Source organism: Hippopotamus amphibius, chromosome 7 (assembly GCF_030028045.1).
Source record: "Hippopotamus amphibius kiboko isolate mHipAmp2 chromosome 7, mHipAmp2.hap2, whole genome shotgun sequence".
In the NCBI taxonomy this organism is placed as follows: domain Eukaryota; kingdom Metazoa; phylum Chordata; class Mammalia; order Artiodactyla; family Hippopotamidae; genus Hippopotamus; species Hippopotamus amphibius.
In genome coordinates this window covers 90,369,909-90,395,874 of record NC_080192.1, presented here as the reverse complement: position 1 = coordinate 90,395,874, position 25,966 = coordinate 90,369,909, and the positions used below count along the sequence as shown (strand labels likewise).

General features: G+C 39.3%; 2 protein-coding genes and 1 pseudogene across 4 annotated transcripts in view; all 3 read right to left on the bottom strand.

The window, feature by feature from the left end:
• The window catches only part of GFPT1 (glutamine--fructose-6-phosphate transaminase 1), a 65,437-nt gene extending 43,468 nt beyond the window's left edge, over positions 1 to 21,969 (bottom strand). For 2 of the 3 annotated variants that reach the window (XM_057741178.1, XM_057741179.1), the window contains exons 1-4: positions 21,802 to 21,969; positions 10,435 to 10,542; positions 7,768 to 7,875; positions 1,737 to 1,862 (exon numbers count right to left, since the gene is read on the bottom strand). In XM_057741178.1, the coding sequence (XP_057597161.1) occupies positions 1,737 to 1,862; positions 7,768 to 7,875; positions 10,435 to 10,542; positions 21,802 to 21,808 (349 nt within the window). In that variant the 5' untranslated portion in view covers positions 21,809 to 21,969. Of the gene's footprint in view, positions 1 to 1,736; positions 1,863 to 7,762; positions 7,877 to 10,434; positions 10,543 to 21,801 lie in introns of those variants that run through there. The other variant, XM_057741180.1, reaches the window with a different exon arrangement.
• LOC130856611 (protein FAM104A-like) lies at positions 149 to 603 on the bottom strand (annotated as a pseudogene).
• A 3,439-nt stretch (positions 21,970 to 25,408) lies between the features above and the next one.
• NFU1 (NFU1 iron-sulfur cluster scaffold) overlaps positions 25,409 to 25,966 on the bottom strand; it is a 31,878-nt gene continuing 31,320 nt past the window's right edge. Inside the window, exon 8 of the mRNA XM_057742457.1 lies at positions 25,409 to 25,823. Coding sequence (XP_057598440.1) covers positions 25,803 to 25,823 — 21 coding nt within the window. The 3' untranslated portion in view covers positions 25,409 to 25,802. The remainder of the gene's footprint in view (positions 25,824 to 25,966) is intronic.

Sequence of the window (25,966 nt, the reverse complement as noted above, 5' to 3'; positions counted from 1 at the left end):
AGCAAGCAACTGCCTGTTAACCTGTTATTTCAAATATCAATTGAGAAGCCAAAGGCATTTTTTGTGCAACTGTTTAAAACGTTAAGTTGAAATATCAAATCTGCACAGCACTATTCCTTCACAGAAGGCAAGAAAAACTGCCAGCACATCATGTGGGAGGCCATCCTCGGTGCTGTCAGCTATGAAAACGGGCCTCCTTCAGGGTCTGGCTGACATGGAAGTAAGGGCCTTGGCACAGTGCAGCCTGCCGGCACAGGCTGGGGTGCTGGGGCTGGACCTGGCGGAGAGGTGGTTTAAGCTGCTTTCTGGCCCACCGGCTTTTCTGGATGATTGACGCTGCTCCCACCAGTAACACTGCTTGAAAACTCTGTGTCCCAGGAATCGTGAAAGACAGTGTTTCTACTACTCCTTTGGTCTGGTGGGGAAGATGGTGGTCTTCACCATTGCCACTCCTTGTCCTTTTCCTGGGGCGGAGGCACTCCCTCTTGGCAGCCAGTGGAGTGGAGCAACGAGGTGCCACGAGAAGGAACAGAGGGTGTTGTGTTTCAGGCGCCACCACACCCATCCCCTCAGGCCTTGGCTCTCGCCACGTGCCCCATAGCTACTTCCAGGGTCTGCTCTGCACCCCCGCCCCTCACCCCCCACCGCAGCCGCCATGGTACCCAAGTTTACAGTCTTTAACTAGGGCTCTTTAGAGAAATGGCTGATTCCAAGTTTGCGGATAAACAAGAATTTGATAAATCTGCAACATCTTGAACTACCAGAAAATAACAATGGCTACTGAGCCTACCTGGGTCACGTCAAAAGGACTCAGGAGCCAACCTGATAAGTTCCCAATGTCTAAAGGTGGGAAATTTTGTGCATCAAAATAGATAATTACTTCAATGTTTTGAAACAACTGAATATTTTAAATCCATGAATTTATAATAATAATGATAATAAAGAACTCTGTTCATCTTAGAACATTAGAACCACTTCATTGGAAAAATGGTAAGGGGAAAAAAATTAAACATTTATCCTGCCTTTCCTATACAATCTTATATCAGGGTAATCAAGCAGTTAACATGGAGAAGTTTCTCTTTATAGAAGTATTTTAGATACTAAATGAAGAAGGAATGATCGTATTAGACTATCATCATTTTACAACCCCTAAAGAAATAATTAATCTTGGCAATGATCATCAATGACCTCTAACAACACAAAAAGAAAAACATCCAAACATTACAGATGTAAACAAATACCATACCAATTTATAACAAATAGAAGGGACAGAAGATCATGTTAAATGACACCACAGGATGCATGCCATTAGCAAGATCTAGACTGTAGGAAACTCCATAGGACAAACAATAGAGTAAACTGCAAGGAAGAAAGGAGAGAAAAGGAGAAGTCTCTTATGAGACTTAGGAGATAAATCAATCTACTAAGCCCTTACCTTTTAGAGATACATACTTATATAATTACAAATTAAATGCTATTGCATCTAGTTATCTGCAATATCTATCTATATGATATCTATTGGCTTCCAAAATAATCTGGGTAGGGTATAGCAAATTTAACTGATCATGTATTGATAAATGTTAAAGCTGGGTGACAGATATAACAGGTTCTGTATACTCTCTACTTCTGAACATGTTTAAAATTTTCCAGATTAAAATAATGAAAACAGAGCTTTCATTCTTCTCCTATTGTTGTCCTTCTACCAACATTCCAGAGCATGTACAATTGGTCCATACCATTATTTTTATCAGAGCGCTGGGGATGGCTATTGACAGGACTGGGTTCACCATGTGTTGCCCAACGGGTATGAGCTATTCCAAGGTGCACATCGAATTCTATATCCAAATCCATATCTTGTTGTTCTGAAGAAGATAAAATAAAAAATTCCAATATTAAATCATGCAGTAGAGATAATGCTATTAGCTATATTTAAATATAATTATTTGAGTCCTGCTCACCTGGAATATACAATTATTGAAACTGAAGATCAGGCACATTCAAAACAGTAATTAAAAGACTTAGAGGAGGGACTTCGCTGATGGCGCAGTGGTTAAGAATCAGCCTGCCAATGCAGGGGACACAGCTTCGATCCCTGCTCCAGCAAGATCCCACATGCCACCAAGCAACTAAGCCTGTGTGCCAGAACTATAGAGCCGATGTGCTGCAACTACTGAAGCCTGCGCACCTAGAGCCCAAGCTCCACAACAAGAGAAGCCACGGCAATGAGGAGCCCACGCACCACAACGAAGAGCAGCCCCTGCTCGCCACAACTAGAGAGAGCCCCTGTGCAGCAATGAAGATCCAACACAGCCAATGAATAAATTTATTTATTTATTATTTATTTATTAAAAAAAAAGACTTAGGAGTTAATGAACTGAAATATTTAGGGCAACTGGTTCCAATAACAACCAAAAAAATATATACAAAGAGATAAAGCAAATGTAACAAAATGCTAACAATTAGTAAAACTAGATGAACTATATGGATGATTAATATACTATTCTTTCAATTTTTCTGGAGGCTTGAAAATTTTCAAACCTATGGTCAAAAAGAGTTAATGTGATTTTTAAAAATCTATATTTAATCCTTTCCTTGAAAAAAATTAGTATCATTTTAATTAGACGTGTAAAAAAAATTCATTTTCTCAATGCCAAAACAACCTTATGACTGCAATTTCTTTGGTCCCCAGTGAATGTAACCATATCTCACACCATAAACTGCAATTATGAAGAGCTTCCAAAATCAAAGAATAGTCCTTGAGAACAAAGCAACACTATGAAAGTATGAGGTGATAGGCTGATGCTCCTTTGTCTTGAAAAGCAGCTATTCTAATTCCTTCTCCCTATGAACTCTCTCTTCTTGCTTCTTCCAGGGGAGAGGGGGGGAAAAAAAAAGACAGTTCTAATATTTACTAGCAATGTTCCCTTCTAATTTCAAAATTCATTTGGCTAAGAAACCACACGAGTCTTATCAGAATCACGTCTAAATTAAGAGCAAACTGCTCAGTAGTCTGAACAGGAAAGTCCATGCATTTTAGTACAGTCTTTGTGGGTTTTACCCTGGCTAATCAGAGGTCATTCTAAAATACAAATCTAATCAAGAAACAATGCTTAAAATCCTTGAATAGACTTCAAATTGCTTAAAATGTGGTATGCATCACTAGCTACCCATATGAATCATCCTTAACCCAGTCGCAGGGTTTTATAAAAAGATTCTCAAATTCTAACATACAACCAGAAAACCATTTTCTCACAAGACCTTTTCATGGTATACAAGGTCCTTCACCATCTGGCCCCCACCTACCTTTCCATCCTCCTCTCCCAACCCTCTCCAATCACTCCTCAAAGCTCTTCAATGCACCTTTTACAAATAACAGCTAACATTTAAGGAGAATTTACTCTGTGTGAAGTACTACAGACTTCTCACCACTCAATCCCTATCACTGTGGCTCAAGCCTCCATCATCTCTACACTGGACTACTAAACAGAATCCTAACTGGTCACCCTGTATCCAGTCTTCCTTCTATACAATCTAACCAAAGTGATCCTTTCAAAACAGAAGTTAGATCATGTCACTCCCCCTATGCGAAATGTTCCAACGGCTTCCCACGACATACACAGTAAAATCCATCATTCTGAAGACCCTCTGTGACCTAGCCATCAGCCTCCTCTCTGGCCTCATCTTCTGCCACTCTCCCGCCTCACTCACTGAGCTCTAGTCCCACTGACTTTCAGCTGTAAGCAGGCCAAGCCCACATAGAATCTACGTACTTGGTGTTCCCTCTGCCTAGAATTCCCTCCTTCAGGCAATCACATGATCTCTGCTCAAATGTCACCTCTACCATACTTTTCCTTCATAGCACTAATCGCTACCTGACATTATGTATTTATTGATTGTCTGGTTCTCTCACTCGACAGTAAGCTCCATCTGGGCAGGAAGTTTGCTTATCTTTTTCTCTCTCCTCAGTACAATGGTCCCCGCTTCATACCAGGGGGAATCAAAAATTATCCTCAGTGTGGATAATTTTTGATTCACCCTCGTAGATAAAGAAACCGAGGCTCAACAAGGTCACAGAACCTGCCCTAGGTCATAGCTAATAGAAAGCAGAGATAGCATACGAACCCAAGACTGGTGGACTCCAGAACCTACGACTAAAACCACAACGTATACTCTGCTGTATGATTACAACATTTATGACATGTTGTCAACCTGGCTTCTACCAGAATTTAAGTTCTACAAAAGTAGCAGCTTGTCTTACTATCTCTGAATCCTAAGCACTAAGCTATATAGAGCAGATACTCAAATTTTTGTTGGATAACTCAACCAATCAATGGATAAAATCAATGTAGTCTTTTCTGGTTTAACTGTATTCTGAATAATTAAGATGACCTAATAAATGACCTCCAAAAAAGTAAAGATTACCGTTTATTTCTATTTTAACAGGCCAATGTAAGCAGTGAAAACATTTGACTAATTTTTTACGTTAACTATAACTGAAAGCAGTATGTCCCCCCACATGCTGGCAAGAGAAAGTACACTGGAAAAAGGAACAGGAGTCTTTAAAATGAACCCACTTCAAATTCATGGTAATTACCATACCTAGTTCACTCTTGCCAAAGGAACACTACCTAGTGTCTAGTAAGAAAAAAAATCATTGCTACGATAATATGCAAATTCCCCACAACCAATACTTCAGGTTTTATAATTTAATCATGCCTCCAATCCTGACTCTTCCTACCTACTGTTACTCCATTCTAAAGCCCGTTTGAACTTTAAGTCTAGATAACACTACACTCAGTTTTCTCTCCCCCCACCCGCCCCAAGCTGCCAAGCAACACTGAAGAAAGTCACAAAATTCTGTAAATTGAGTCCATTTCAAGTTCATGGTAATTAACAAACCTATTTCACTGCTGCCATTTAAGGAACATGAATCCATGTTCCTTATTCATTAAGCCGAGAGCTCATTCATTTCTCCAACAGCTCATGGCATCTTTTATACTCTCCTAAGCCTCAATCCTACCTATACAGTCTCTCAATCTCCACCTTACTCAGCTTCCCTTCACCTCATAACTCTGTTTTAATTAGCTTTTCTTTTACCCTTACTCCTATAAAGGCTAACTCCCTACCTGTGCCTTGAACTTTCTGAGTAGTAATGCCTCAATAATTTCCTTTCCTGTATCTTCTATCTTCCCCCCACCTTCACTCTCAAGGCTCCTTGCCCTCTGTGTACCTTTTCTCAGACGTCGGCTTTTCTTTTTTAATAGTTCAAATATACTTAATTTCCTGGTAATAATGAAACACTCAAATACCTACACCCAGATAACAAATGTTAACATATAACCATTTGTGCTTTACATCTCCAAGATGTAAAATATTTTAAAAATCTTTAGTTGTTGTCACACCCTAGAATAGCAGTCCTCTTCTGCCTTTGTTCCCAAACTTCACTGCCTTTACTGCTGACACCATCTAATGTCAGTACCTGCTCCTCTGAGCTTCAATTCCTTCATCTGCAAAATGAGGATGATAACTTTACCTACTTCATGGGTTATGACAGGACTATACTGAAGGCACTTAGCAGAGTGCCTGGGACACAGAAAGCAATCAATAAATTTTGGCAAGTACTATCAAAGTCGGAAGCTACCAATAAGCAATCTAACGGCCTTCTCTGAGATGTTTTCCTTCCCTTTTGTCTTAGGAGGTTAATCACTAAAATTTGCTGGGAATAATAAACACCAAAACATTCAAAGACCCACACTCAGGGTTACCAAATGTCAATGTCTAACCATTTAAGCTTTAGATCTTTTTTAAGCCCTAAAATGTAAAAAGAATGCAGTTGTTGCCTCCTTTACACCCTGTTCCATCCCTTTCCTCCCCAGAGGATTCATAAGAGCTTTCTCACCTATGTCTTTAAACTTGCATTATGCTAATATATCTATAAATTATAGTATTTTTTTTAATGGTACAATACTTTACATATTCCTCTGCAAGTTGCTTTTTTCACTCAACATTAGGTTCTCAGAAATCATCCATGTCCCCACATGCAGAACCAGATCTGGTACATGCCTTTCAAAAGCTACATATGATCATTCACTATTACATACAACTTATTCTCCCATTCCCCTGCTGGTGGACACTGAGGTTGCTTCTAAACTTTGCTGCAATGCTTCTTATTGCCATGTCTCCTTGTCATAGTGTTTCTTTCAAGTACATGCCCAAGAGTGGACATGTTTGGCCACAAGGTATAGGCACCTCCCATTCAGACATTGCCAGATTGCTCTTCCAAGTGATTCACCAGTTACAAACTCATCAGCACTGTCTGCAAGTGACTCACGCTAGGAAAGGGGTCACTTTCCTACAGGAGGAGGCATGTTTCAATATGTTGACATTCAAAGATGGTGATTCTGGTCACAATCTGCCTTTCTACCCTCCCACACTCATCTATCAATGATGTAGATTAAAGGACTATCTACCATTCCATCAAACTTGCCTTCTCTATTCTTAGCTTTATCCAAGCTATTCTACTCAAAAGGTCCTCCCTTCTCAGCTTCAATGCCCAAATATCACCAGTAGCCATTCCTTACATATCCCAAGTCTCCCCAACTTGTGGGAACTAGCTCCCCTCTGAATCTTAAACCAATCTGAAGATGTGGTAAACACAGTAGACCAAATATTTATAACCATAGTTTCTGAAGTGTAGTTATTTGAGTGTCTACTTTATCCCAAGCTAATCTTACCCACAATACATACAAAATAAGTACTGGTTTAATTTGTTAAACAAGTACTGTTGACCCTTGAACAATACAGGGGGTTGGGGTGCTGACCCACCAAGCAGTCAAAAATCAGTGTATAACTTATAGTCAGCCCTCTGCATCCAAGGTTCCACCTCCATGGATTTAACTGACCATGGATGGTGTAGTACCGTAGTATTTACTACTGAAAAAAAATCCACACATAAGTGGACCTGCACAGTTCAAAGCCATGTCGTTCAAGCATCAACTATACCACAAAGCTGAATGTCTGGCTCATGTGAAAATTAAAAACGACTAAACCCATCGTTCCCTGCTTCCACCTGTACTCCTTTACAATGGTAATGATGGCATCCATCTGAGCAGGTACATAGAAAAACCTACTGTTTCCTGGTTTTCTGGAGGATTTTTTTAAATGTTTTTTTCAATCAATCTACTTCAAAGTTTTGTTTTGTTTTCAAGTTTCCTGTGAAAAAATAAAATGTATAAGCATAATGTAATGAACTAAATCTGTAAAGTATACCCTCTTTAATGGAACATGTACGTCTGGCAACTACTTTATGCCACAGAAGTAAGAAAATCATGAGGGAAAAACATGATACTTACCTGATTGTATCAGACCTACTAAAAGGTGCAACATCCAGACTGACTATACATCCAAACTCGGTGTTCAGTCCAAAGTGAGGACAACCACGAAGTGAAGTCACATAAATAAGGGCACCACTGAAAACACCATCCATCTGTCTTATGAAAGGCCCTCCTTGCGAATGATGGCTACTTCATTTTAGGATACTGAGCTTGCTCTGAACACAATTTCCTTCCCTAGTTAATATCATTTTTAAAACTAAGATACATTGAAACCAATACAGACAGTATCAAAACTACTTTTCTTCCCTCCCTTCAACTTTAAGAATTACTACTCTTAAAATGGGCCCCAAAATATGGGAGGAAAAGTAATTTGGTAGGGAAGGGAAAAGGAAGAAAAGAGGAGGGTGGACAAAAAACAAACTAAGTACATTACTGTGAACTTCTTCATCCAGTGCCTTCACTTTTCCTTTCTTCTTAATGAGCTGGATTTTGCAGGCATTGGCTTCCCAATCTTTGTCATTGCCTCCATCAATCCCCACACCTAAATCATCAAGAGGTAGAGAAGCAACACTTAGAAACTGGCTACTACTTAGATTATCACTGTAAGGGAAAACTTCTAAGTAAAAAATATTTTTTTCATCTAATTAATTCACTTACTTATCAATTCAAAATTTACTGAAAACCTATTATATGTCAAGAACCATGATAGCTGCTAGAGACAAAAATGAAGAAAACTCAGTTCCTGTTCTCAAATTTCTGAAGAGTCTATTTAGAAGACAGACAAGGAAAAAGTAATTACAATACAGTGTGGTTTTAATATAATAAAAGTTACATGGTTATAATAAAAGTACTACAGGGGTCCAGTGGCTAAGACTCCACGCTCTCAATTCAAGGGGCCAGGTTCAATTCCTGGCCAGGGAACTATATCCTACATGCCGCAACTAAGAGTCGCATGTCTCAACTAAAGATCCCACATGCCACAACTCAAAGATCCTGCATGCTGCAACTAAGACCTGGTGCAGACAAATAAATAAATAAATAAATAAATAAAAGTACTACAGGTTGCAACTACAGTCCAATGGAGAAACCCAAAAGATAGGCACCCATCTCAGAAGCAGGGTAAGGAGGGAATGTCAGGGAACACATCTCTCAAGATTCTATCAAGGTTCCTATGGAATTTGAAAAAGTTACTCTGAAGGTACTGGAAAAGCACTGAGCAGTTTCAAGCAAAGAAATTACATGGCAAAAAAGTTTAGAAAACTCTCTTTGGAAACAGTATAAAGATTGGAGGAAACAGGAAGAAGAAACCTGCTGGCAGAAGTTACAGCTACAGCAAAGCAAAAATGAGGAAGGCCTGAGCTGCACAATGGTCATGAAGAGATGGGTGATACTGAGAAGCAGAACTGACTGCAGGTAACATGAGAAAGCAGGAGACTTCCGTGACACCTCCCAGGCTCAAAGGACTTGCTGAATGACTGGCTGTTGATAAAAGGAACACTGAAAGAATAGAGGGAAGAATGAGGTGAGAAGTAGAATGCATTCAGTTCAATTCTGAATATGCAAAGTTTATAATATTGTGGTTTATCCAGGGAGAAATTTCTAGGAGGCAGCTGGAAATAGAGGTGTGCAGCACGGGAAATACATCTGGATTATAAGTCACCAACATACCGGAGGTTAATGAAGTCAGAGCTCACCCATGAAGATACAAAATAAGAAAAGTGGGCCCAGGAAAGTATCTTGAGGAACACTAATATAAGTAATAGATGGAAGGAAAGCAGCACCCAAAGCAAACAGAAAAGAAATCATCAGCATGTTAGGAAGAGAATGAGATGTGTTGTCAGAGAAGCTAAGGAAAGAGAGAATTTTAAGAACAAAGGAGTTAAGTATAAAATAGATGAATAATAAGAAAAAAATATCAAATTGTATGCTTTAAATATATGCAGTTTCTTGTGTGTCAATTATATCTCAACAAAATTCTTTTTAAAAGGAAAAAAAAAAAAAGAACAAATGAGTTGAGGCATTGACTTTCCATTAATTGAGGAAGAGTCATGGAAGATAAATGCCCATTACGCCCGGCAATGTTGAGTGTACAGCAAAGAGTTAATATGGCAGGCCCAAGACTACTATCGTAGAAAGACCTGCTTACAAAGTTGGCCCTTGGCTGGCAACTGTGAATGTGGATTTCAGGAGGGTTCCCACCACGCTAACTGATTAAGAATGGCTTACCACACCTACATTGTTGGTGCAAATGACATGGCCTATGCTGAACATCCACTTCCCTTCTAGGAGCCTGGAATTTTGGTACATGTTAGGCAGAAGGTATCTACATGACCAGCCCCCAGTGACAATCTTGGGCACTGAGTTACTCATGAGCTTCCCTGGTACACAACATTTCACACATATTGTCCAACCCGCTGGGAGAAAATTAAGCACATCCTGTGTGACTCCACAGTGAGAAAATTCTGAAGTTTATGTCTGGTTTCCTCTAGACTTCACCCCATGCACCTTTTCCCTTTGCTGATTTTGCTTTATATTCTTTTGTTTTAATAAATCATAGTCATGAGTACAACTATATGCTGAGTCCTCCTAGGGAATCACCTAAATTGGGGATGGTCTTAGGGACACCCCAATACAGTTAAGGGAAGAAGCTGGAGTAGAACACAAAGTCGACAAAGAGTTATTTTTATCTGCTTTGCCATTTAAGATAGGGAACCTTGGGCAAGTTCCCGTGCCAAAAGCATGGAATCCACAGAGAGAAAGAAATTAAGTTACAGGAAAGAAAAAAAAAATGTACAGAGTAGGGCCTTCAAGAACTCTGTTCTATACTGAAAGTGCCCCGAGTGATTTGTTTTTAATATAGCAACACTCTTAGCAAAAGAAGATACTTATAAGAAGCAATACTCTGCATAAATGGTAATGCTGCTGAAATTGCAAGAACAAACCCTTTAAACATGATAAAAGACAAAAATTCTTCAGATTTTAGATTCACCAGAAACAACAAAATGGACATTATAATCTAGTAACCTAAAACAAATAAAAACCCTTTCTATTTAGATTGAAGAATCATGCAACACCCATAATATTTTTTTAAAGGAAATACCAGCAGAATCATATCCTCTGTACTCCAGTCTCTGAAGGCCTTTGATTAGGGTCTCCAAGATTTCTCGTCTCGTGCGAGGAACATGGTAGTTTAAGTAAGCAAATATACCTGCAAATAAACAAATATTTAATACAAAATTCTGATTAGAGAATCAACGTTGGCATAATTATGACAAAAATCTTAATTTGCATAATAATCTCTAAAATGAACAAAAATACAAAGTTAAGAGTCCATCTGCAAAAAAAGAAAAATCTTCACTTCAAATTGTTCAAAGGCAGTCAAGCTTTTTCAAAGGGGGATTTCTTGTAAGTATAAAAGACTGAAGCAAATAAGTCAAAATAAATGTTTAGTTTTTTCAATGAAGTTTATAAGACTGGTCACTTACCATTACTACATTTTGTCAACTAAAATTTACTTTTTCAAAATTAACCAACAAATTTGGGGTTTATGCTCTATATACTGAGCACTATTTTTTTAATGTAGTTTTTTTTTTAATGTATTTATTTATTTATTTTATTGGCTGTGTTGGGTCTTTTTTGCTGTGCGTGGGCTTTCTTTAGTTGTGGTGAATGGGGGCTACTCTTCATTGTGGTGCGTGGGCTCCTCATTGCTGTAGCTTCTCTTGTTGCAGAGCACGGGCTCTAGACGTGTGGGCTTCAGTAGTTGCAGCACATGGGCTCAATAGTTATGGCTCACGGGCTCTAAAGCACAGGCTCAATAGTTGTGGTGCACGGGCTTAGCTGCTCTGTGGCATGTGGGATCTTCCTGGAGCAGGGATCAAACCCGTGTCTCCTGCATTGGCAGGTGGATTCTTAACCACTGCGCCACCTAGGAAGCCCTGAGCACTATTTTTAAAGGAAAACATTTTCTGAACTAAGTATTTTAAGCACTATATGGACCCTCCAAAACTATACAAATCAAATAATTCTTACTTTCAATGACCATGACATCAATACATTTAGGAATAAGTAACTTATAAATAGCAATTATGTGAATAACACTCACAACCTAAACAATTTAATTATAGAGAAAAATGGGCTAAAAATATATATAATCGTAGGAGAAACGGTTTCTCACTTGTTTACCAGATACTAGTAAAGGACAAATAACTATTAACACGTTAACAACTTTTGAGAATTCACAGAAGGAGCAATCATTTGGAAAAGCAAAGCTATAAATAAAGGGACTTGTATGACATGAGCTGGTCCAGAAAAGCAAAGAAGCAGTAGAACACAGGTAAAGGAAATCCACATTTTAGGAAAGCAGCATGGAAATTATCTGAGGTCTTCCATGACTGTGCTTTGGCCAGGGTGGACATAGCTTAAATGTATAAAAACCGAAAATCAAAATATAAAGAAATATAAATTCAAGTTGCTTATTTATGAAAAAACTTTCTTTTTTCTTTACTATCTTACACTATAATGCCACTAATTCTGAAGGGGATTAATTCTGTGAGGCAGAACTCCAGAATGAAAAGTTTTCATTTCATTTGAAAAGGTATCTTAATTTCTATAAAGACTTTGGTCTTATCAAAGCATTTCAAAGTATAAAAATATCACAAAAATATCACTTTGTTAATATTTGATTTAAAAAGCCACCATAATGTGTATGCTGATCACCATGATGAGTACAGTGCGATTTTCTCAATCCTGCCTTTCAAAAAAGGAGGGACTTCTCTGGTGGTCCAGTGGTAAAGAACCTGCCTTCCAATGCAAGGACATGGGTTTGATCCCTGGTTAGAGAACTGGGATCCCACATGCCATGGAGCAACTAAGCCTGCGAGCCACAACTACTGAGCTCACACATCTCAATTACAGAGCCCACATGCTCTGGAGCCTGAGAGTCACAACTAGAGAGAAAAAACCCACATGCCACAACTAGAGAGAATCCCGAGTGCTGCAAAGGAAGATTCCGAGTGCCACAACGGAAGATTGCGCATGCTGCAGCTAAGACCCAATGCAGCCAAAAATAAACAAATAATAAATAAATAAATAGATAAATAAATAAAACAAATATTTTTTAAATATTTAAAAACATTTTAAAACTAAAATCCAAAAAACCTGAAACAACTGTTCTTCTTCCAAAAAAGTTAGTACAAACAAGGCCAAAAAATTATAGAAATCCTATATTCACTCATATGTTTTAAGTTATAATTGTGAAGATCTATTAAGTTATCATGCATTGTACAAGCATCTCACTTCCACAGCACCACAACACTGCACAAGGTCTGGGGGTTTTGTTGTTACTGCTGTTCCTTTATAAAGTAACTGCAATATGAAAAAACTAAACGGGGATTTCTCTGGTGGCGCAGTGGTTAAGAATCTGCCTGCCAATGCAAAGGACACAGGTTTGATCCCCGGTCCGGGAAGATTCCACATGCTGCAGAGCAACTAAGCCCCTGCACCACAACTACTGAAGTCTGCAACAAGAGAAGCCACCGCCATGAGAAGCCCACGCACCGCAACGAAGAGTAGTGTCGGGAAACATGATCCTGCATGCCGCATGGCATGGCCAAAAAGAAAAAAGGAGAAAACCAATTTGCTAAAAGAATTGATTCTCAACTAGCCTACTCGCCACCAATCTAATTCATCTGAAAATCATTAACTAATACAACATATTACACTGTCAAAAATTACTTGCAGGCAGAGGGCTCTGGAAAGCCTTGAAGAGGAAGTCCAAATCCCAATAATGCAGCACATCCAGAAAAATTCACTACTAAATCATTTCTTGGGCTTCCTAGGTGGTGCAGTGGTTGAGAATCTGCCTGCCAAAGCAGGGGACACGGGTTCGATCCCTGCTCCAGGAAGATCGCACATGCCACAGAGCAACTAAGCCCGTGAGCCACAAATATTGAGCCTGAACTTTAAAGCCCGTGAGCCACAACTATTGAGCCCATGTGCTGCAACTACTGAAGCCTACACACCTAGAGCCCGTGCTCCGCAACAAGAGACGCCAAGGCAATGAGGAGCCCGTGCACCACAACGAAAAGTAGCCCCCACTCACCGCAACTAAAGAAAGCCCACGTACAGCAAAAAAAATAAAAAATAAAAATAAATAAATCATTTCTCCCATTTTTTTAAATGTAATTCCTTTCTTTTTTTGAGATTTTTTTTTTTTGCGGTAATATTGATTTGAACATATGTTTCATGTATACAACATTATATTTCTACTCCTGTATACCCTGTCTACTCTGTTCTCTGTTTCTACATTCTCGTTTTTGTTTGGTTTGTTCATTTAAAGAATGTAATTCTGGAATTCCCTGGCCATCCAGTGGTTAGGACTCTGTGCATTCACTGCCAAGGGCACAGGTTGAATCCCTGGTTGAGGAACTAAGATCCCACAAGCCACTTGTTGCAGCCAAAAATTAAAAAAAAAATGTAATTCTGATAGTAAAAGTAATATATTCAGAGAATTAAAGATTAAATATACTAATCAAATACCAACAATTGTTTTTAAGACAAGTTATAGACTCAACACACTGATGCAATATTAAATTCACTATCTCCAATACATGCAATTCAACAACAGCCTTCAACTTTGATATTATTTCTAACTTCAATCTCCCTGGTTTACACTGGCTTATTGTGTGAATCTTGAGATCCTGAGTACAATTTTTATAGGGAAAGAGATATTCTCTAAACCAGTACCCCACTCCAAACAAACTTAAAATTTAACTACTTGAAAAAGTAATAAAATTCACACGAAACGTTTGTTAGCTAACAAAAAGTTTCTTGCACTGAAGAAATCCTGCAAATTCTTTAACTCATGCCCCCAGAGCTTTCCACTACACCACCCAACCTCAGCTCCCCCTTCTGTGAAATGAATGGGTTTGACTGAGAGATGGCAAGACACACAATAAGTAGCAACAAGTTATTAATTGGTAGTCGCTCTAGAGAGCACCTTTGAAATGACTCAGTGACCCCCCTCTCTTATACAGGAAGTAAAGCTATGACTGATTAGCAATTTCTATTACACAGGGAGTCACAGCACAAGGGCCAAATATTTCCTGCCTCTGACATCTGAGGACACCTACAGTCCCCTCCAGCCTGATGTTCTATGATTTTTGAGGATTCTTCTTTGATTGCTATAGAGTCATTCCTGACTCATTTGGTACTTTTTAATACCTCTACAGACTGCACTTCTCCTCTGGGCCTCAATTCTTTGTTATAGCATTTACATAATTTGTTCTGCGTACACTGTTTCTACTAAATTAAAGTTAGAAACCTGGTGAAGGGCGTCAGTATTTTCAGAGTATGTCATTAAGAACTAATAAAAGTAACATAAAATATGAGGACATTTTTCTACAAAACCATATTATTACCACCCCTAAGATAATGCTCTAGTTCATCTAATACAATGTTCATATTCATCCAAAAAAAAGTCTGTTACAGCTGGTTTATTCTAAAATATAATAAAGGATCACAGCTCACATTTGATTGTAATGTCTCATAAGTCTCTTTGAATCCAGAATGGTCTGCCCTAATGCCTGTTTTCCTCCAAGACACTGACTTAACTGATAAGCCAGGGCCAATTTTCTTGTTGAATTTCTCACCTCTGGCTATGTCTAATTGTTTTCCCGTTGTGTGGTCTAACCAGTTCCTCTATTCCTTGTATTTCCTGTAAACTGGAAGAGAAATCTAAAGGCTTGACTGAGTTAGCTTAAAACTAAGGACAAGAATTTTTCACAAGTATGTATGCTTTTTATATTGCCTGGTGATTCCCTCTTAGTGATGCTAAGATTCATCACTGTTTTAAGGTAAAGACAACCAGATCAGTTAGCCTATGATACTCTGAAAGCATCCTCACAATACTTTCTAGGGCTTTAGTATTGACCACATTGATTTTAAGATATTCATATTTTCTCTCTTTGTGGTCCATATAAAAATGGTACATTTCCCAATAAATGGCATCTTAGATTCAATGAAGTACCATATATCAATTCTAATTCAAACCCTGTCTTTTCCTTGAGAGAGGAAACACTACTATTACCAATAATCATTATTGTTATTTTGGGGGTTCCCTATGGGAACAAAGAAAAGGAGGAACAGAGGAAGAAGTAGGAGCAATATTTCTCCTTGCACAACGAGGCAGAAACTAAAAGGAATCAAAGGATGACACACGTAGAGAAATTTTCTAAGATCACAGTAACAGAGCTGGTATCCCTGGTTAGGAAAATGAAAGATAAAGAGGTTCAATTTGTCAGTTTTACAGACCAGCCCCTAGAGAGCACAGCTGGCCCACTTGTTCAGATTAGTGGGTTATCTGTAATCTTGGGGTAGCTGGGAAAATATAACAGCAAATAATTTGCCAATCAGGCACGCAGGGCATGTTTACAGGGTAGGTATTCATAACTCAAAATGGTGCTTATTAGAGTAGCAATCCCATTCCAGGTCTTTGATTTATCTTATCAAACCTCACCATAAACAGTTCTGCTTAAGGTGACTACAAAAACCTAAAAATCAACTCTCCACTGCTCTTCAGTAATTGCTCCAATATCACAAACAGTAGTTGTGTGGAGCACAGGAGATTTTCCACTCCCAAATTACCTTGTGCTTCCAAAGCGCAAATTTTCTTATTAATGTAATATAGTTGGAATAAATATCTCCCCAACTGAAGCAGTGGTTTGCACCTACAGGCATTATTCTCAGAATATGGCAACTTAAATTCAATGACATAAAAGCACTTACGAACATTTTGTTTAACAAGATATTCAGACATGACCTAGATCACAGACTTGACACCACTGGTTAAAAGCAATCTTGTTGTAGGCAAAGACTATTAAACCTTATTGAAATGAAAACAATGCAATTTAGTTGACCAATCAAATTATTAAAGTTCCTATGTCTGGTTGAATTTATGTTCTTACAAATAAAAAATTTTACTTTTTTTGAGGTACAGCTGACTTGCAATATTATATTAGTTTCAGGAAGAAATTTTGCGTTTACATATTTTTTCACTTGACAACTTCAGTATTCTGATAAGACCCTAGACATTAGAATTTATAAATATTAAGTGTTCAAATTCCTTCTCTAAATTTTATATTTTCTGAAACAAAATCCATCTACAATCCCAGGTAAGTTTCATTTTTAAAATTTTTCTTATAACGCAAGTTACAAATTATCACTGTTAAACATTCAAATTACACAAATCCTACAGAATGAATTGCGAAAAATCCCCTTTTCCTACCTCCACACAGGAGATAACCACCATTAATCACACACACGTTGTCCCAATCCTTCAGCTATGAATTTTTCTACATATATGAACTCAGATGTACATGGTCTTAGAGGTTTTTTTTAACACGTAAATTGATAATATATATATTACACTGTACTTTTTTCTCTTAAGATATTGGAGATCTTTCTATGTCAGCACAACACATCTACCCCAGTCTACTGAATGGCTGCATAATAACAACAGTCCATAATAGATTTCTCATATTTTACCTAGCCATGTGCTTATTTATTGAGGTTTTTCTAACTCTTTGTAAATTATAAATAATTCTGCAATTAAGGTTATACACACCAACTAGATACTTGCCATAAAACATAGTCAATAGTATAATTACGGAGCCACATTCTATAGGTAAGTTTCCTTTAAAAGATGAAATATTTGAGATAACATTTTCTACAACCCTAAAAACACAAAGAAAAAATTATATGGAGTGACACATGAGAAATTTCAATTATTTGTGTGTTTTCTAATTGTTCAAAATCTTTTTCCTATTTAAAAAAGGCTGGTTCAAGCGTCCCCCACTTTGTTGTAAATACACATGGCCACTGGAAGGAGCTCTGTAACACTTCTCTTTTACATATTTAACATCCCAGAACTCAAAGCACTGTTTAAACTCTGACATCTCTAATTATACACTCCATTACCAGCTACCTTGTCTACCTATATTATCACCTTTCCTGAGAAAAAGCATGCACTTCCTGCTCACACACCTTCAAACATTCCATCTCTCCCACTTCTCTCTGATCAATTACATCAGACCACAGTTTTTATCATCCTGCCAAGTCAGCCCCTCTGGGCCCATTAGGCTCTCACCCCGTGTCCCTGAGCACCCCAATAGTGAAGTCTACCCATTTCAGGTCTCCATCCATCTCAGGTCCACTCTCATAGGGGCTCTCCCAAGTGCTGACCAATCCTGCTAATTCACTGCTTGTCTAAATTTCACACTCCGCTCCCCACCTCCACATATTATTCTGAAGTCTAGAATCTAGACTACTCTCAAATCCTCATTTCTCTCTTCCCAGCTTCGTCATCTTTAGTAGATTCTTACCTTGTAGTATTGAAGTCTTCTTCTTCATCTTAACCGTATAATACCCTATAAGCCTATCCTTCCTTGTACACTCAAAATAGAGAAACATATTCCACACATCACTCCCTGAACCAGCCTCTCCCATTTGGAACTCTTGATAAGCGATTCTTCGATTTTGTAAATACAGAACTTTTTGTTAACATGAGGAACCTACACAATAGTGGGTTGAATATTTTACTATTCAATGATCTGGATCAACTTGTAGTCAACTTAGAGACAATGCTTAGAGTATGAATCAATCGATGAACACCTGGTATTAATTTCACAGCTTACACGTCAGGAACTTAACTTTTCAACTCTACCAGCGACCTCAATTTCACAATACTCTCTCTTTTGTTGGTATACACGCTCTCCTCAACACAAACTCAAATCCTTCTGCCTTCATATATGCAACTTATCTAATGATTTCTTTATAGCTAAATGCAATTAACTTCTCTCTGCAACATTAAACATGAATGACCTTTTGCTACTCTTGCAGACTCTGTCCAAGGCAATATACCACTTTGGAACTCTTCTGCCTCTAACCACTATTCCTTGGCCTCTTTTCCTGGCACTTTTATTTCTTCTTGCAAACCCACTAGCAGTAGTTCTCAATTTATTTCTGACTCCAAATGTGCCATCAGTGGTATCTCTCACAGTGCACTAGTTCTCTACCAGCTGGCACCATTCCTCAGCTAAGAGTCCTATCCTATCGTCCAGAACACTCCTGGCCTAACCAGTCTCTGAATTTGTATTCATTCCACTCGCAGTTGAGAACATGGCAATGAACAAGGACTGTGTATTATCACCCACACCTGCTGCATGTGTAGTCACTGTCTCCTCCAATCAGACAGCAATTCCTCAAAGGCAATTCTTTTGTTTCAGTCATCTCACCAAAGGGTCGGGTGCCAAATACAAAGTGATCACTTCAAATATCTTCTTTTTTTTATTTTATCAATTTTTTTATTGAAGTATAGTTGATTTACAATGCTGTGTTAATGTTTGCTGTACCTAAAATGTACAATGTACAATCGAAAATTCCCAAACCACAGAAAGAGAACCCGATAATGCAGGATACTAATTAGGGATGAGGTGAAAAAAAAGTCTCCATGATTAAAGGTTTAAGAAATACTGGGTTAAACAAAGCTAATGGGTTTATTTGTAAAACTTCCTAAAACCTTTCAACTTGCTAATTGCGAATCTACAAAAGCAGGATTTCCCAAACTTATGCATTACAAAACTCTTTCCCACCTTCTACTGCTCATTACCAGAACCTATTAACTTTTCCCTTTCCAGGGAACACAAATGAGAAAATGCTCATTAAGCAATAATTCTTTTCTTTCACAACTACTTTATACCCAATATGATTTCTAAGAATATGTTAATACTAATAGTTTTATGATTTATCCTAGAAGCCAGTCTTAGCATCCCTCAACTAGCCCCAAAGCAATTACACAGTATAATTACAAAATAAATTTTAAGGATTCATTTCAGGATATTTTTTAATTGCAGCTTTCTTACTGCTTTTAAATATGATCTCATTTACAAAAATGTCATTTATATACACCATTGGACCAGAAGGGTATAATCCTACATTTATAAAAAACAGCAAAATCTGTTAAGAGCTGTGTGTAGCTTAAGTGAATTGACACTCTCTCACCGAAGCCAAAGGTAAAACAGATTAAGAAGGACAAAGTGTATTCCAAAGAATCAAGACTAAGAGAAAGACAAAATAAATCTGGAAAACAGATACACACTATTTTTCTCTGGAAGATTCATAACACTTATTAACACATTAAAAGTTCCAAGACATCCTATAATTAAAAATAAAGCCAGTTCAACATTGTTTACTCTGTTGCTTCTCAAATTTATTTGATCATAAAATCTTTTTTTTTTCACCTCCGTAACAAATTAACATCCTGATACAAGCTGATAAATATAGTAACAGTTTTATCAATATTTCTGATTGGGAAAAGCATATCAAAAAGAATTGTTAGCCCTCATTCCTCTGCTTCAACATTCTGCAATGTCGAAATGAAATAATCTTTTAGAAAAATTTGAACCAGTAGCAGGTAATCAAAAAGTAAAGCTCTAAATTTTCCCATCCAATCTCAATCCAACTCAATTTGTCTGCCTAGAAATTTTATTTCAATAATTAAGATGTGGGAGGTAAATGTAAGGACAAACCTTTGCCTTCTAAACAGTTAACTTTCAGAACTTAAAGAGGAGATAAATTCTGGACCCTATTCCTGGAATCATATAAAACTCTGGTCCAAGTTAAAAGCCAGACCTTGGAAATGCCTCAAATACTAGTTCTTTATTTCTTGTTTATTACCTGTTTCCTCAGCAGTAAAACACTGAGGAATGGGGATGTTTGCTCTGTACAAATATCTAACATCTAATCTCCACCCTAAAAGCCTCACCCTTATCTGAACCTTTTCTAAATCAGATCTGATTTTCCCCTTTACAGTACTGCACTCCTGACATCCTTTTTTCCTGGAACAAGATAAAGAAATGATCTGCAACTCAATGATGGGTGATGACTTACAGGGCTGGGACAGGGAGTTGCAGGAGGGAGGGGATATGGGAATATAGGTATAAATACAGCTGATTCACTTTGGTGTACAGCAAAAACTGGCACAACACTGTAAAGCAATTATATTCCAATAAGGTGCCTAAACAAAAAAAATGATCTGCAACCAAAAAGCCAGGTACTTGACTAGGTATACACCTCATCACTCAGCAACTGTTAATTACCAGAATCACACTGGGGATTGCAAATTCATTACCTCACAGCTCCAAACTAAATTATGCCTTTTGCAAAACCACTCTACTACCTAGACATTGCAAAAGTGTAACTGATTCTAAAGTCAGCTCCACCACTAATAATTTCAGCAAGCTATTTATAGTTGTTTCTGGTTTTGTGCGTTTTTTTTTTTAATCTACTCTAAATTTAAACCTGCTCTTCATCCTAGAAGCTGAAATTAACATAAAGTTAAATACTGGAAAAATAGCCACCAATGAATACAAGCTACTCCTGCTCAGTTCCTCTTGCAAAAGGCTACACAGAGTAAGTTTCCCAGATAGCTTCAATTCTATTAAAATCATACTTCCTTTAAAAAAATTTTTTCTTTCTTCCAAGGGTAACGTCAGTTGTAAACTTCAATAAGGAAGGTAAGAACTGAATTCTTTTTACTGACAATAGCCAAGTTAATACAAATTTTAGAGCATATCAGTCATTTCAGATATAATTCTGACAATTCCTCCTAACACACTTTTAGGTAAATATTAAAACGACTAAATCTCAAAACATGGAATAAATGGGCCTAACTTTATATTTTAACAGTTCTAGGTAAAACATTCATTAAATGTAGACCAATATCTTATCAAAAGTAAGTGTTTCAAATGGATGCACACGCAAGTGATAAATGATGTACGATCTCTCCACGGTCACTTCCGGGCCCTTTCACCAACGTATTGATTAGCAATGGTTTCTGTTGAGACCGGGAAGGGAGGAAGTTAAGATCATATGTAATATCATTGTCGCAGCTCTAGCTATAGTTCTATTTTCTGCTGGGCGTGCCCGAAAAAAGTAACTAAAATTAAAAACATTTTTGAAAAGGTAAATCCTAGAAGAATGCGAGATCAATTCAAGAGACCTCACCTGATGTTCCACAGGTTGCCTCACTCACCTGGTGGACTCTTTTGAAGTCACTCCCCTCCACACCTCAGTTCCCTCACCCCTCGCTCCTTTTCCAATTCAGACACTGCTCTACCCTCCGGGTTCCCTTCTTGGCGCAAAGCCCCCTCCGACCCCGAGATCCCCTCTAGCGCCCGCCCTCCTCTCAGGTGCCCTCCTGGGTCCACCCCCGCCCCCCACCCCGGTTCCCAGAGGCCGGCCCCCGCCCTCAGCAGCCGCAGCCACCGCAGGACGCCCCCCCGCCCAACACCCAGACCTCGCACCCTCCACACTCGCGCTCCCGCCGGCGCCGCCGGCCTCAGTGGCGCCCGCCCGCCCCGCACCCAGCACCGCCCCGCAACACGCCCCCCGCCCGCAGCCCCCTTACCGCACATGATGCAGGAGGCACGGTCTGCAGGGCGAGCGGCGAGCGGCGAGCGAGTTCGGGAGCGCACACGAGCCGGGAGAGCGATCGACGCGGCTGGGGGCCGGGGGGGCGCCGACACGACTACCCTGGGGATAAGACCGCCGAGGCTACGACAGCCCTCTCGGCCTCCCGGGCTTGCCAGCAACTGCCGCCGAGCCCCGCCCCCCGGCGCGCACCGCGCCGCCGCCGCCACCGCCCGCAGGTCCCATTGGGCCGCGTCCGCGCCGCTCACGCGCAGGTCCCGCCTCCCCGCCCCGGCCCGCCCCGCCCCCGAGCCCACGCAGGCGCTGGCCTGCTGGCGGCGGAGACGTGGCACCGGCTTGCGGCCGCATCCGCTTAAGGTTCCTGGAGACGCCCGGTCCCTGCGCTAGCCGCGGGAGGCGCTGCCATGCGGCCGAGAAAGAACTCGGCGGCTGGCAGGGAAAGACCGAGAGATTATCAAAGACGATGGAATTGTCACCAAAGCAAATAGCATTGGGGCACGCGCCTAGTGCAATCCAAGGCCCCAAGCTCCAGCATCCCACTATGCGGGGAGAGAGGAGAAAGAAAGCAGGAGGTCTGATCCGGGGGGACAGACAGACAAGTCAGGGGGGGAAAGCGGGCATGAGGTTGAAGAAAAATTGCAAAGAATTGAATGAGGTGAGGGGAGAGAGGTACCATTCAGGTGTCCTTCTGGTGACAGGCGATTCAGTTCCCAACGTAAACTCTAAGTCATATGCTTGGCCTCTGAAGTCCTCCGCTCCCCATCCCCAAACCCATCCATTGCCTCCATAACCCCCAGTTTTTTTTTGCGGGGGGCGGGGGTGGGGGATCGAATGTAAGGCTCAACTATCCAACACTCTGCACCCGGGCTTAAGAAACTCTGCCTAATGGCCCATGGTCTCGGACCATAGGAATTGCCTAGCATTGACCATCTTACATTGGACTCATGAACGATTAATTCTGTGAATTAATGCACCATTCCTGCCAAGAGAGACTTAATCAGAGAGAGATGACGTTTCTGAAAATATATTACCTGAGCATTTGCTTTAAGAAGATTTTAAACGCTATCTTTAACCAAATCTAGGTGGTTATCATTACTCTATTAATGGCCCAAGACTAGAATCAAAGAAAAACTTGGCATGGCATACAGAACATTGAATGGTCTTCTAACCCAGATGTCTGGTCTTACCTCTCACTACTGCTCTCTTCTGACTCCACTTTTCAGCCGTTTACACTCCAACAACTCTGAATAGGTAGTTTCCCAATGGGGCCAACATTCTTAAATCTTTTGCACATGCTGGTTACTTTTGGGGGAATCCCCACCCCATCTCTACTTAAATGCTACTTCTTGGGGAAAACCTTTTCTGTCTTTCCCAGAGAGACTTAATGACATTCATTAACTTCTCATTCTTTGAGCTGCCTCTTTTAAAGCAATAATCTTCGATATTTTATTATTTTGTGTGTGCATTTCCCTACAAAGCTAAGTTTCTTGAGAGTAGAACAAGTCTTTGCATACCCAACACCTAGTATAAACCCTAGCACAAAAAAAAAGGGATCAAAAATGGGTTTGAATGAATGAAAAAGTCATATGTTCTTAGCAGAATTGACTTTCTATGGCTGGTTATCTGATCAAGTGAGCAAAGGGCTTTCCAGTTTATCTTAGAGGGAAAAAGATGCCCTTTTAGGATGTATCCAGAAAAAATGAAAACTAATTCAAAAAGATACATGCAGGGCTTCCTAGGTGGCATGTGGTTGAGAATCCACCTGCCATTGCAGGGGACACAGGTTCGAGCCCTGCTCCAGGAAGATCCCACATGCCACGGAGCAACTAAGCCTGTGCGCCACAACCATTGAGCCTGCGCTTTAGAGCCCGTGAGCCACAACTATTGAGCTCACGTGCTGCAACTACTGAAGCCCACACGCCTAGTGCCCCTGCTCCACAAGAGAAGTCATGGCAATGAGGAGCCCGTGCACCACAACAAAGAGTATCCCCCACTCACCACAACTAAAAAGAAAGCCCACACACAGCAAAAAAAAAAAAAAGACCCAACACAGCCAATAAAATAATAAATAAATGAATAAATAAATAAATTTATAAAAAAAAAAAGATACATGCACCCCAATGTTCAAAGCAGCATTATTACAATAGCCAAAGCATGGCAGCAACCTAAATGTTCATCTACAGACGCATGGATAAAGAAGATGTGGTACAATGGAATATTACTCAGCCATAAAAAAGAATGAACTAATGCCATTTGCAGCAACATGGATGGTCCTAGAGATTATCAAACTAAGTGAAGTAAGTCAGACAAAGACAAATATCACATGATACCACTTATATGTGGAATCTAAAAAAATGATACAAATGAACTTATTTACAAAATAGAAATAGACTCACAGACATGGAAAACAAGCTTATGGTTACCAAAGGGGAAAGGGAGGGATAAATTAGGACTTAGGGATTAACATATTCACAAAACTATATATAAAATAGATAGCCAAAAAGAACCTACTGTATGGCACAGGGAACTATATTCAATAACTTAACCTATAATAGAAAAGAATCTGAAAAAGAATATACATTAAAAAATATACATATAAAACTGGATATATATATATATATATAAAAAACTGAATCACTTTGCTGTACACCTGAAACTAACACAACATTGTAAAAAGTTTGTTTTCAAAAGAAAAAGAAAAAGATGCCCTTTTATCACTGTCCTCAAAGAAAGGCGGGAAAATGTCACATTTAACTAATGAAAGTACTTCTCACCTGAAATCCCTTTAATATTTCAGGCCCTTAAACAGGCTCCTAAATTACCGAGAGCAAAGTTAAAAAAACAGTGAGCTGTTTGTTAGCAGACAACACATTTTTTAGTTCAACAGGCTAAAAAAGTCTTGCGTGTACATATTAGCCTCAGAACCCTCATCTAAGAGGTTCCAGTAGAACCTTAGTGATATTGCCAAGGAGTGAAGGTATGATTCCAAAGTTTGAACAATACACTTGTGCATTGTCAGAAAACCTGCTGATGCCACAAAGAAACTTAGTGGTATCACCAAAGTTCTCATGCTCAAACTGTAATAATCTATTGAACCCTTGCTTTCCTCTTCTGCTTGCTACTTCATTATGACTGTCAGTTTGTCTTGTTTACCTCCATTCTACAGCTATTTTGGAAGGTGCTTACGCACCAGTTGCAAGGAAGAAATTTTGAAAGTCAATATTTTCTCAGCCCAATCTTGAACAACCTCACCAACCCACTGCAACAAAGAGCCCTTGTAAACATGTGCCAGCCAAGACACTGATACAGCAGAACTTTGTCTGACCCCTATCTATACAGAGCTTTGTCTTAGCTGGAATTTTGGGGATAAGGGCTGGAGGAGAAGAAAATAAATGATCTATGAAGCAAAGGAGACATCTGGCTCTAATTCAAACATCTGAGGAAATGGAAAAGATTTTCTGTCCTGAACAAAAGTTCTGAACTAACTGAACTAAAAAATAATAAGAATAATAATGACGGTAATGGGGTGTAATTCATTGTCTTTTTTTTTTAAGAAATATCTATTCAAATCCTTTGCTTTTTAAAAATTTATTTTATTTACTTTGGCTGCATTGCTGAGCGCGGGCTTTTCTCTAGTTGTGGTGAGCAAGGAGCTACTCTTTGTTGCAGTGCACAGGCTCATTGTGGTGGCTTCTAGAGCACTGGCTCTAGGTGCACAGGCTTCAGTAGTTGTGGCACATGGGCTCAGTAGTTGTGGCGAACAGACTTAGTTGCTCCGAGGCATGTGGGATCTTCCCGGACCAGGGCTTGAAACCATGTTCCCTGCATTTGCAGGCAGATTCTTAACCACTGCGCCACCAGGGAAGCCCCTCATTGTCTTCTTATGTAAGTCCATTTCCCTGTTCATGGGATTAGTCCTGTTGAATATGATGGTTCTCAGCCTTCTCTTTGCCATGAAGCCTGATGGGCTGAAGGCCATCAGGGATTTTGTTGCCATTGCTAAGGAAACAAAGAACCATAATTGAAATAGCTTTATAAGATTTTTTAATGCTCCCACGTTTGTGATTTTTGTTATCCCTTATCTGGATTACAATAATAAGTATTGTTAGCAATAAAATTATTAAAATTAAAAAGGCCTGGGG